The sequence below is a fragment of the Herpailurus yagouaroundi genome, unplaced genomic scaffold (genome assembly GCF_014898765.1).
Source record: "Herpailurus yagouaroundi ecotype Mexico unplaced genomic scaffold, PumYag 140, whole genome shotgun sequence".
Taxonomy (NCBI): Eukaryota; Metazoa; Chordata; class Mammalia; order Carnivora; family Felidae; genus Herpailurus; species Herpailurus yagouaroundi.
This window is the reverse complement of record NW_024412395.1, coordinates 2561005-2574334: the sequence shown is the minus strand read 5'-3', so window position 1 is coordinate 2574334 and position 13330 is coordinate 2561005. Positions and strand designations below refer to the sequence as shown.

Below are 13330 nucleotides of genomic sequence, written 5' to 3'. Positions count from 1 at the left end.
TTCCATAGCCTTGAGCTTCCTCTTTGCCACACGTGAGATGGACCAGGTGAGCTGTGGGTGACATGTGACCCTGCCCAGGAGGTTGGGTGCGTCCCATGGCTGTCTGCCCTCAGCAAGGGGGCAGAACTGGAGCCTACCCTGACCACCGCCACCTCTGAGGACTGGCTCTAGAACGACAGCTGCCATGCAGCTGCAGCCTGGGGTGCACACTGGGCTCTGTGCTGACAGTGCGAAAGAAGCCTGCTTGGGATTCTCTCCCTCTCTCTGTCCCTCCCTAGCTTGCACTCTCTCTCAAAATGGATAAACTAAAAAAAAAAAAAAAAAAAAAAAGGTGTTTTCTACTGGGCACACTGTCAGCCCAGCTTCCAGGAAAGCAAAGGAACAAACTTCCGCTCACAGGACTGGGCTTCCTGACTGCTTGTATAGAATGGAGTTAAAGCTGGACTTGGTAGGTCCTGAACTTACACAGGCTCAGACGGTGGGCCAACAAGCAGTCTTCTGTCTGGACTTGTGCCAGTAAAACATACTGCCCAGACCTGCTTGCCTGTCTGCCTGCCACGAGGGAACAGAAGAGGGGGGGTGGTGGTCTGTGCTCCTCTTTGGGATGAGGGGCCCCAGGCCCAGACCTGCTTACCTGTCCGCCTGCCATTAGGGAAAAGAAGGGGGGGGGTCTGTGCTCCTCTTTGGGATGAGGGGCCCTGGGGAGGCTCAGTGGGGTGGGCGGGAAGGAGGCTGTGGCCAGGGTTTGAGGCAGGACAGGTGAGGCCTTGGCTCTCCAGGGAGGGCAGGAGACACACTCAAGCAGTGGCCCACCTCCTCCCCTGCTTTGTGCCTGCCTGGGCAGGGCCTCTCCTCACAGGTGACATCAGAAACCTCCATGGGGCGCCTGGGTGGCGCAGTCGGTTAAGCGTCCGACTTCAGCCAGGTCACAATCTCGCGGTCCAGGAGTTCGAGCCCCGCGTCAGGCTCTGGGCTGATGGCTCGGAGCCTGGAGCCTGTTTCTGATTCTGTGTCCTCCTCTCTCTCGGCCCCTGCCTCGTTCATGCTCTGTCTCTCTCTTCCCAAAAATAAATAAAAAACGTTAGGGAAAAAAAAATAAAAATAAAAAAAGAAGCCTCCAGACTCCCCTGGGAAGTTGTCTGCTGTGCCCTCCCTGTTCCACCTGCCCTCAATCCCCACTATACCATCTTGGACTCCTGGGAAAGCCGATCCTCGGAGCAGCCACTCTGCTTCCCCATAGGTAGGCAGCATGTTGGGCTTGAATCCTGTGCCCAGGTGACGCCTGGCTCTCCCTCCTGGGAGGGGATCGTGGGGAGGGGTCAACAGGAAACCCTGTGGCCGCAGACCTGCGTGTGAATGTCACTTCTGCCAGGTGTGATCTTGGGTGACAAGTTATTTAGGCTAGGCTCTCTGAGCCCCAGTTTCCTCATCTGCAAGTGGAGCCCCTGACAGCGAGGCATAAACAAGGGTGGCCTGGCCATGAGCGAGTGTGGAGGTTGCCGCAGTCACTCTGTGCTGTGCCCTCCAGGCTAGGACACCTGCTCGTCGCTCTCCCCAGCACAGCGTACGCCCTGTAAGCAGGCTGCACGCGGCACAGCAACTTCCCTTCCCCAAGCCCTGCTCCATTAGCTGCGATCTGGCTGGAGGACTTCCTCCTGCTGCTGGTGCCAAGTTCCCCCCACGGGGACTGTGAACCAGAGAAAATGCCCCCTGCCTACTGCTCCAAGATGATACCCCATCCTGCCTCATGCTGCTGTAACGCAAACATGAAACTTGAGTTTGCTGCTCCTCCTTTCCCAAGGACACCGATGCTCCAGAAACGTAAATATTTACACTTAAGGCTTTAAGGCTCATAACTCAGAGGGGAGATGCTCACCCGCTGCCCGTGTTTGTTCTTGGGGCCCTAAGAGCCCTGCGGTGGCAGGAGTGAATTCTCAGATGGACGATGATTTATGGGCCACTCCTCCCGGGCCAACTGGGGACGTGGTCCAGAAGCAAATGCTGCACATAAGGGGCTGGGGCCACATGGGGAACATTCCAAGGCCCCTGGGATGACAAGGGGGGGTGGTGCAGGAAGCTCACCTACAGAGGAGAACCATGTAGAGGTAGCTCTGGTGTGTGGCTATAGCAGATGGGACTAGGCACCAGGCTGGAGGCAGTGATGTCTGGCTCCTCGGCCAGGCTGCGGGGTGACACAGGTAGATCTCACCCCGGGAAAGCCCTGCCTAGATTTCCATCGTGTGGGAAGGAGGCTCCCATGATTTCAGAGCAGGGGGCTCCAGGCTCCGTTTTTGACTGCAGGATCCTTTTTCCAATCCAACCTCACAGGAACCAACAAACCAGGATCAATGGGTGTGACACGCCAGGCAGGAAGACTGACTACTTGTTTGGCCTTCTGGGCTGGGCTCCCACCACCACTGGCGAGGTGCTGCTGAGGGCTTCCAAGGAAGGCCCTGGGGGTATTCCTGCTGCAGGAAGGATGGCTGGTTAGCCGGCCATCTGTCTATCTACTCAGTCTGCTGGGCTTTTGGCTGAGCTCCAACCACAAGCGGCCCAAGAGGGGTTTAGAGGTCACAAGGTACACTCTCTCCTTCCCCTGCAAGTGCACTTGGTGCCACTGGCTGCAGAACAGAGGCCCACCTGGCCCGCACCTGTGCATCAGTAAACCAAATGCCCAGGACCATAGGCAGTGTGGAAGGACAGTTAGAAGGAGAGGTCTGGCCAACACACCATGCACAGGGCTTCAAACTAGGATACACTAAGAAGACAAAGCATCCCTCAGGGCAGAAAACAGCCTGAGGACACAAATAGGTAGATGGCAGGGAGGAAACCTGCCACGTAACAGAATGCCCGTCTCACCAGTCACGGGTACATGTGCTAGGACCACAGCGGTCCAGCTCACAGCTGCTGGCCTGGCAAAGAGGACCGTGTCTTACAGGCCCCATGGTGGGGAACCTCAGGCATGGTGCTGGGGGTCTGAGGAGCCAGTCTGGAGAGCAGCAGTCATCTCTAAGAGGGCTGAGGGCGGACCACCTGCCCTCCAGCCCACTCCTAAGGACATGTGAGGAAGGGTGGCCAGGCCTGGCCACTGCCACCTGGCCTGTGAGACGCTACTCCTGTCTGCAACAAAGCACGGGAGAAAAAGAGATGTGTCTAGACAAACTCGATGTTAAATCCAGCAGTCAATGAATTAAATATGCATGTCATGGACCAACGTGGATAAATCTCAACAACAAGGATGAGATTTCTTCAGAAATCAAGTAGAAAGCAAGTTGCAGAAGGTCAAGTACAGTCTGATGCGGGTTCTGGAAAGTGCGTCAACAGCCCTACGTGCTGTTCAAGGGATACATATCTGCAGTGAAAGTATAAGAAAGCGTGCTGAAAAGCATGAAATGCAGACGGTGGTGACGGGGGTGGGTGGCAGCCGGGAGCCACAGCAGGGCTCCCTTGGGACCCCTGTGTTCAACTCTCAGCCTGCAGTGAGGACAGGGGTGCCGGTGACACAGATCACAGCCACCACCAAGTCAAAACATGAGCCTGCCACATCATACCCGTCAACGCCTGTGGGTCAGCAGCACAGCCCAGGCGCAGGACAGATGGGGGTCCAGTGAGGGGGAAGAACTACCACATCCTTTGGATTCTCCGGGAGGCAGGTAGGCCTCTCTGTGCTTGGCCACAGTACCCCCCACCCTCATTCCTGCCCTTGTCACTGAGCAAGCAGCTCCAGGCTGCATGTCGAGGGTTCTCAGAGGAACAGTCAGGCGAGCTGCTGCTGACACAAGCCGCAGACAGCAGGGCCAGCCTGCACTGTTCCCACAGGCCATGATTAGAGTGCCACTTGTGTCGGGGCTGTGGAACGGGGGCGGGGACTTTCTGGACATCCAGGGAGCAAGCTCGGCAAAGCCCTTGATGGGAAGGAACAGGGTGGTCCCCAATGCCACAGCCCGGGGTGAGCAGGGGACCCTCATGGCTGAGGCACAGCACATCTCAGGTTGTCACATCAGAAGGCCAGTGATACTTGGTGGCTGTCCCAGATACTGGGACCCTAGCTACCTAGACCACAGATGCTGTAAGGAAGCCCCCTGCCGGCCCTCAAGCTGACCCAGACAGGAGCCGAAAACCTAGCTGGTCCTGAAGGACCCCTTCCCTAACCCCAGAGAGAGGGGATGCACCGTGGCCTCTTATAAAAAAAGTCTCCAGCACCAGGCACAGTTCCAAGTACCCACCTCTGAGGCAGGTACTGTCACTATGCCCATTTTACAGAAGGGGGAACCGAGGCACAGAGGTCACACAGCCTGTGAGCGGCAGAACTGGGATTTGACCCAGCTGGTCTGGCTCTAAGCCTGAGCTCCCACCCTTGTTCTGCTGTCCACCCTGGCAGCCTGCTGTTACTGCTCTCCCGTCTGCTTTGAGCTGTTTCCTCCCAGCTGGCTTCTTTGCTGCTGGGCTGCCTGTGGACAGCCTCATCCTTATGTGCCATGGTGGGCGGTGAGAAGCTTCCAGAGCTGGCTATCTGCTGGGGTCTGGCTCGTCCACGGCCTCTTGCCACACCCAGGCAGGCAAGGAAAACGAGGCTCAGAGAGTTCTGGGTGTATGCAGGTTCCAGACTGGTGTCACTCAAGAGGTCAGATGTCCAAGTGTCCACCCTGGTGCATCAGTCTCCAGAGATACCTGGGTCCCCAGCTCCTGCCTAGCCATTGACCTCCTTTGACTCCACAGCTTTATAAACAATTAGCCCCAGAGTTTTAATCTCTCGAGTTACTATCTTTCCAGACAATTATTGATTTGCTGCGACGCCTGCCCCTCCCCCCGTGTGGGTCTTTTAACGTTGCCCGTGTAAACACGCGGAGGCAGCTGTGCGGCTGACATGTGGCCCTCACAGAAAGGCTGGATGCACGGCTGTCGGGGGCTGCCTCTCCCCAGAGCCCCGCCACCACGGCCCTGACACCACAGCTAGCCTCATGCTGTGCTGTGGGCAAGCCACCGACACTCCACTTTATAGATGAGGAACTGGGCCCCACTCCTGGGCCATGAGGCCTGTGTCCCACCTGGGATCACAGAATCTAAGGGGTTAGAGTGACCACAGCTCCAACAAGACACGAACACAATCTGGGGCTGGATGAACCGTGTGGCCACAGGAGGTCACGGATGACAAGTCCCTGGTTCTTCTACAGAACCAAACAACAAACTCCATACCCCTGTTTTTGAGATGCAGAAACAATCTCACAGAGATGTTTCGCTGTGCCCACGAGACCCACTGGCTCAGACCCAAGGTGAGAGAGGCTGCCCAGGGGACTCCTCTCTCCTCTTCCAGTTCTCTCCAGAGGCCCCTGGCTGCTTCCTGGGCTGCATGAAAGGAATCCAAGAGCATGTCCCCACATGTGCCCGTCCTCCCCTGCGGCCTCAGAGACCCATCTACATAGAGAGGGCCCATAAGGTCCTGCAGTGGCCATGTGGAACTCGGTGTATCAGTCCCCACAGGTGGCCCTGGTGAACTGAGGCTGCAGCCCCAGCGTGGCTGGCTGAGTGAATGAATGGACCAACAGCCTGTGTGGGGGTGAGGCCACTGAGCAGTCTGGCCACTCGGGAGGGAGCCTCAAGAGTGGTGGAAAGCAGTCAACACTGCAGGGAAGGGCTGCTGGCTGGCCGGAGTCTGGCCAGAGGCAGCTGTAGCTGTGGGACAGAAAGGACGCCTGGCTGGCTTCTGTTCCCTCATCAAAGCAAACAGGCCCTAGGCCCAGGCCGGGGCAGGACGTGTGTGTGTGTGGTCATCAGCGGCTGGACAGCCCATGCCCACCGCCCACCTGCCCGACACAGACATCCTCTAACGTCTGCCCAGGTCCTGCAGCCCGGGATTAGCACAGTAACTCTCTGGTGGATGGGTATGTGCATGCCACACTTCCAGAATAGCAAGCCCTGCCAGCTAGCGACTTGGAACACAGCCACACCAGGGAGGGGGCATTTTACCTAGGGAGGAACAGAGAAATGAGACCACAAGTCCCATAGGCAGAAAGTGAGGCCTACATCCAGGGGCAGATTGGACCCTAACGCCTGGGCCCCTGTCTGTCTTTCTGTAGCTGGGACAGCATCTCACCCCTGGCAACCCAAACAGAGAGCAAAAGCTTAATAGGAAGAGAAGGAGCCAATGGAGTTCCGGAAGAGGCAAGAACAAGAGTCTGGAGAGATAACTTTCCTGCAAACACATCTCCTCAGCTGTGAGTGCTGGCAAGTGAGGCCGAAGTGCAGACCTCAAGGAAGAGGAGAGCAGGGCTGCCAATGAGAAGTGTCCACATGGTTATCGGTAATTATTGAGGAGAAGTACTCAGAAACCATCTTCTTGGGAGGGAGCCTGAGTGCCCTTCCCGCTTCCCATCCTCTCCAAAGACCAGCTGAACTGAATCCTGGCCGGAATCACACCACCTCTCCAGCAGGCCCAGGTGGTGGGCTGCTGGCTGTGGGCCCTCACAACCACCTGGGAACAACCTGCAACGGGCACTGGGTGGGGGTGGGGGCGGGCCCACTGGCCGGGCTGCGCTGGGCCCGCCCCCCCCCCCCCCGGGGGGGGGGGGCCGCGGCCCGCGGGCCCGGGGGCCCCGGGCCCGGGGGGGGGGGGGGGGGGGGGGGGCCGGCCCCGCGGGGCGGCCCGCGCCCCCCCCCCCCCCCCCGAGTGCTGTAAGCAGTGCCAGCATCGGCTCTCCCTTGCTGGAGCCAAGAGGATGCGGCCTGATTCTTGTCTTGCTGCTACTCTGGTGAAGGCCACCAGATGTTTTCCAGGAAACTAACGACACAGGTCTGCCCGTGAAATTGCCTGTGTCTGCTCTGGGTCTGGGGAGCCGCATGTGCTGAACCTGGCTGGTCTGACTGAACTGCTGGCTATTGTTCTCACCCAAAGACAGTCTTCCCGCCTGGGGGTGGGGTGGAGCGGGACACAAAGGCTTCGGAACAGACATCTCAGCATCAGCTCCTGGCTCTGCAGGCTGAGGGACTCTGCAAGTTCCCCAACTTTCTTGGGCCTTGACTTCCTTATGTGGAAAACTGGGACAATCATCAGATACCTGCATTATTGGGGTGGTGGGCCTCATAAGATGACCCATTCCAAGAAGCCACCCAGTGCTTGGGGGACAAGAGCTAGCCTATCTGCACCCTTCCCTCTCTGGACTCTGGCTTCCTTGGATTTGGGTCCCCAGAGCCCACCACGCCTTTCCTTCAGACCCCAGATGTCAGAGCTGCACCTGGCTCTCCCAGCAGGGGCTGAAGCCAACAGCTGTGGCCAGATGAGCAGGTGTTTGGGGAGACTGGACATGACCCCTCCCCAACCCCCAAGAGTGCATGCACCAAGCAGGGCTTTTAGATAAAAACCACAGATAGACACATTTTGCTGGTTTAAAAAAGTAAACTCTTTTCACACCCACAACGATATCCAATACCAACCAAGGTGCTGCTCAAGCGGGCACTCAAATACCACATACGGCAACATGGTAAGGGCAGACTTTCCGAAAAGTAACCTAATGTTTATGCTGAGAGCATTTAAACCTGCAGATCATTCAACTCAGAAATTCCACTCCTAGGAATTTACAAAGGAAATCAGAGCTACGCAAAACATTTGCACACAACGACACCCACTACAGCATTACTTATAGGAGCCAGAGACAGGAAATCTGCACATTTAACGACAGAGCAGGACTAACAACACACCCGGCTGGGGGGGGGGGGGTGTCACCTGCAGCTACTAAAATAGTAAATTTTTAATAACAAAGAACATTTATAGAAAATTTATATTATGGTTTCAATTACAGGGAAAAAAAAAAGATGTGCGTGAGGAATACAGTGAGTTTACTTTTCTCTCTTATGTTTTCCTCTCAATTATCACACAGTCATTACAACAACAACAAAACCATGAGATGTGAAAGAAAAAGACTCCAGGTCCTTTAAGGATGACAAAACCAAGCCCCCCAACCACCCTGACCTGATCACCTGCTACTCCTCAAGATCAGCAGCAAACCTCTCAGACCTCCAACGGAGAAAGAAAGAAAAAGACGAGGAGCCTCACAGGCCCCAGGGGCGGGAGCTGGGCCACTGTCCCCAGGGCTCTCTGACCCAGGAGCGACAGTCCCCACAGCAGAACAGGCCCCACCACAGTACAGTGGGCCAGCCCACTCTACACAGCCCCAGGTTTTACAAGTGAGGTGCCTAAAAGTACAGGAAGCCCTGGTCTTGCAACTCTCAGGTGCTTTAAAGAAAACACGAGTTACAGAGAGAATTCTACAAACTGAAGAACCATTTAAAATAATCATCAGTAAGCTATTTAAAAATTTGCCTTCTCATGCATTTGCCTAAAAAGTTTTGTTTTGGATATGAATGAAAATCTAATTCTGAACATCTTTTCTTTTTTAATGTTTATTAATTTATTTTGAAAGAGAGAAAGATGGAGAGAGGGCGAGCACAGGGGTGCATCCGTGCAGGAGAGGGGCAGGGAGGGAGGGAGAGAATCCTAAGCAGGCTCCATGCTGTCGGCAGAGTCCAATGTGGGGCTCGAACTCACGAACTGTGAGATCATGACCATTAGCTGAGATCAAGAGTAAATCAAAAGTCGACACCTGACTGACTGAACCACCTGGGCACCCCCTGATTCTGAACGTCTTGATCTCAGATTCCCTTCATCTCCAGGCAAGGCCTCCGCAGGTGATTCAGGCCATGATGACAGTCTATCCAGGTCCCCTAGGGGGGTAGGCCCTATATATGGGTCCTAGTCATGGGCTCTGGTTAACATCTGTCCTGCTGTAGGCAAATGTGGGTTTTGTCCCTTGATCGCACGTAAGAAAGTAACTGTGAAGGCAAGTTGGGTGTGGAGTGCCACAGAAAGAAGTGTCACAGAAATGCCCAATCTTAAGTCTGCCCAAGCTGGCTGGGCCCACTGAGGGCCCCTGAAGCCCTGTGGGACTGGCACTGTACTCAAGGCTGACTTGAACCTGATTCACTAAAAGACTCATGGAAGGGCACAGCTCCTGCAGAGGGTGCGGGACCAGGAAGAGAACATTCTAGTTGGTACCAACACGTGGGCAGTACCCACTCGTCATCTGGCCAGTGCCAATGTGCTGTGGACATGCCAGCATAGCAGATGAAGGACGGCCAGTGGCATCTAAGGCAGCAGGGTGCTGGCAGCAAAGGCTTCCTGGAGGAAGGGACAGCAGAGCTGAGGCTGAAGGGAGAGGAGGACCCAGCAGCAGTGGGCAGAGAGCACAGCATGCTGGGGCACAAGGTAGCAAAGGCTGAGCTGACAGCAGATTTCTGGAACACAGACAGGAATTCAGGAGAGTGCAGGGTGGGTGACCAGGGCTAAGAGGACACAGGCTACCAATGCTGCTTCTACATGGCAACATTATAGATTGCAGGGAGCCCACCAGGGGATCCTGGGGTGGGGGTGGGGGACTGCTGCACAGAGGGGCTGGCTGAGCCAGGGAGGCGGCCTGGAAGTCATACTCAGGACCCAAATGCCCAAGGGGGCTCCAAATGAAGCCTCCACAATTTCAGGAACATTTCTGAGGCAATCCAGGCAAGGCCCTGACTGTCCCCTTCAGGCACATGGGGAGAGGTAGGAGAGACATTCTGGCTCTTAGGAACACTTCTGCGAGTCTCTGAAGCGACACAGAAGCATGGGGTGCTGAGACTCTAATCAAAGTGGCCCCTGGCAGCAGTTGAATACCTGCCTGTTGCGCTGCTCCAAGGTCAGTGCTTCCTGGAGTGGGGCGGCGCCCCCCCCCCCCTTTCAAGCACATTGTCTGATGCTAGCAGGTCAGGTGTGGCAGCCCCCTCAGTGGACACAGGATATAAGAGGGACCTACAGACACTTGGCTCATATGCCTTTTCCTCTTTTAACTCAGGAAGTACTGACCACTGTTAGAAATTGAAAACTGTATTCCGGGAAGGTGTGTTTCCTCACCTTGAAGTCTGTCACCTGAACACCTGCCCAGCTTAGAACCCCCGAGGCTGACGCCGTGTGATGGGGCAGTTCTGGAGCCGTAGAAACCCCCACTTCCCTGAGCCACAAGGCCTGCCTCTTCTAGGCCCCCAAATACTGCAGACACTAGCACCAGGAGCTGCAAGAGGCTTGGCGGAGTTTCTAGAAGCACACCTCATGGCAGGGAGGGATTCATCCAAGCCCTGCAACATGCTTGGCCCTGAAACCCAGGGAGAAAGGAAGGGTCCTCACCCTAGGCCCAGACACCCAGGGACCTGTCAGGGCAGCTCTTGGAGGCTCCCCCCCCTCCAGTTAACCAGCCATGTGGTCACTCCAGCACCCTCAGGGCCATGGGGAAGGCAAGCCGTAGCCTGCTGGAAGGAGGGTGAGGGTGAAATCTGGAGCTCCCGAAACCAGAGATCCCACAGAATCTGGGCACTGACGAATTCATCCAGAGAGGTGCTGGGCCGGGGGTCGGGGGGCAGATGGGAGAACTGCATGCTGACCTTCGAAGTACCTTGGTCCAGCTCCAGATGAGGGGAACACTCAGCAAGTGAACCTCAGTTGGATGGGCTTGTAAATGCACAAAGCCAAGATTACCCTGGCCTCTCAGGGAAGCTCATTAAAAAAGCAATCTACCTAGCGCCTGGAACAGAAATGAAGGGGGGGAGAGCGCACAGAAGACGATGCTCTGTCACCTGCCTCACACCACAGCCCACTCCAGAGTGGACAGCAGAGGGAGGCCTCCTGCGAACCCCGGAAACCCCTCCTCCACTGGGCCAGCATGCTGCTGAGCTCAGCAACTTCTAGGCAGAGGGGCTGGCAGCCCACCACAGCAAGAGGCATCGGCTGACTAGGCACGGCTTTTTCTATTCTTGCTCAGACACCCACCCTGAGTGGGGTGGTGCTGGGCCTCCCTCGTGCAGCACCTGGGGGGCCCCATCTGCTCCACTTGGTCCCCCCACTCTTGTCTGGAAGGGTGGCTGGGCCTCCTGCTCTGGTGGACAGACTCCAGAGAAGGGAGGTCAGGGGCCCTTCATCCTGGTAACCTGAAGGGAAACAGCCTCAGGAGACAGGCTGCAGGAAGGGCGTCCGGTTGTACAAACTGGATTCAGGCCTCTAGGCAGCCCCCAGAACAGGTTCTGCACACTGTCCCCTCTGGGGTTCGCCCAAGCTAATTCCCTCTAGCAGACAGGATGGTGCCCACCCCCATCCTCACTCCTGCAGAAAAGGAGGAGGCCTATGTGGCTTGGTCAGTGCCTAGTTCTTAGAGCCTACAGCCCTGGTGTGTCAACCCCAGACCTGGCTCAGTCTAGTACAGAGTGGCTGGATCACACCAGGAAAGCACACCAAGTGCTGTACAGGAAGCAAGGATTTAAGGGCTTTGGAATGGTAGATTTGTAACCACTGGGGCCTTAAGAGACCTGGAACCTCTCAGGTTCCGAGCTGCTAGGAGCAGGGGATGGGGCAGCCAAGGCAAAGTAAGATGACCTGTGCCCTCAGCTCTAGGGCCCTCATTTCCTCACAGTCCAGGGAAGACCACATGAAAAGGACTGAAGAACTGAACAGGAGAGCAATGCCATGGACCACGTTCAGCTCTGGACTCGTGAGATACCCAACCTTTATCCTCCAAACACACCAGGGACCCTGCACCCTCCTGACCCAAAAGTATGCCAACAAACATGATTTACAGAGGTCACAGAAGCTATCCTACCCCCAGCCTGTCTGTAAGTGCAGTCCTGAGGCAAATATGGAAGATAAACAAAAGGCAGGCAACAAGATCTCACTCCCGGCCTTCCCCAGCCCTGCCGTCTTGGGGAAAAGGCCCCTAGGGCACCAATATGAGCTGGAGGAAGAGAAGTCAAATTTTAAGCACTGGAAACCCAGCCTGGCCTCCAGGGTTGTGGCTACAGTGTACTCAGCAGGAAAGCTGTCCCCCAGAGGTCAGCCCTGTGCCTCTAACCTCCACAGAAATGGGGGGCTCCCAAGCAAAGTATGTGGCTGTACAAGTCCCCCTGACCAACTCAGCTCCCCTAACCTAGCTGTTCCTTTGCACTCCTCTTTCGGAGGGAGCTGCCAACTGGTTCTGGCCCAACTGTGAGCACAGGCAGCACTGCCTCCTCCCCGCCCCCAGCCCCAGGTCACACTCAGGCCTTTGTTCTACCTGCACACACCGGCAGGCAGAGCCAACCCCCTTCCCTGGCAGCTCCTCCCCAGCTCTCTTAAGGCAGGTTGGGGGGCTGGGGGGCTCACAGGTGCAGGCGGAAAGGCACTTCACTTGTCTCACTTCTGCTTTGGGTATGCGAGCGGCCATGGTAAGCGAACACTGCAGGTGGGCTACACACACCAAGGAACCCACTTTCCCACCCGACCCACGCAAGGCCAGCCTGGACCCGCTGCTGGGGAGAGCCAGATTATACACTGGCCCGCGGTGCAAGGCAAGTGATATCCCCAGGGCAGTGGCCAGTGACCCGAGGGAAACCGAGGCTATGTGCAGCCGGCGGGGCGGGAGCGGTGGAGGAAAAAAGTAGAGAGGCGACGCGGAGAAGGTGAGAACAGAGGGCAGGGTGACTATGGGCCGGGCTGCAGAGGACCAACTGGGAGCCTTGGGCTCCCAGCAGGTCGGGAGGGGGTCCACAAGCGGCCCGCGGGGAGGACAGGAAAGGGGGGACGGCGAAGGCAGTGCGGGCCCAGGACAACCCGGCGGGGGCATGGCCCGGGGCTGCAGCCGCAAGCTGGGACCCGGCCGCTCCGGGCGCTCACCTGGGCGTGCGCAGCGCGGCGGGGTCGCGACGGTCCAGCACGCCGGGCACGCAGTTGGTGAGCTCGGTCCAGTCGGCGTGCAGCCCGCAGCTCCAGCCCGTAGAGAAGCGAGAGAAGAGCCAGGTCTCGCGGCGGTTGGGCCGGTAGCAGGTGCACTTCTTCTGGCCGGGCCGGCAGTCGCAGGGCACCTCAAGGCGCACGTTCTGCACGAGGTGGCGGCCGAAGGTGGTGCCACCGGTCTTCTGGATATGCAGGAAGACGATCACGTCGTCGCCCTTCATGTCGAAGCGCAGCGAGCGCTCCAGCTCGCGCACCGGGAAGTAGTACTTCTTCTCGTAGTGCGGGTCGGGCGTGGGGAAGAGGTCCAGGTCGTCGGGCGGCGCGCGGCCGCCGGGCGCGCCCAGGCTCAGCCCCGGGCCCGCGTACTGGTACAGGATGAGCATGAAGCACGCTGAGCCCGCCACCACCAGCACGAACTTGCTGGCGCGCTCAACCATGGTCCTGCCGCCGGCGCGCCGCCGCCGCATGTGTCACCATCGCCGGCGGCCCGGGCGCGGGGCGCGGGGCCTGGGAGGGCGGGGTGGTGGCGGGCTCAGCGTGCTTCATGCT

The 13330-nt window shown here is 57.3% G+C and overlaps 1 protein-coding gene across 1 annotated transcript in view; it reads right to left on the bottom strand.

The window, feature by feature from the left end:
• HS6ST1 (heparan sulfate 6-O-sulfotransferase 1) overlaps nucleotides 1-13310 on the bottom strand; it is a 45028-nt gene extending 31718 nt beyond the window's left edge. The window contains exon 1 of the mRNA XM_040474703.1: nucleotides 12722-13310. Coding sequence (XP_040330637.1) covers nucleotides 12722-13248 — 527 coding nt within the window. The 5' untranslated portion in view covers nucleotides 13249-13310. The remainder of the gene's footprint in view (nucleotides 1-12721) is intronic.
• Nucleotides 13311-13330: the final 20 nt, after the last annotated feature.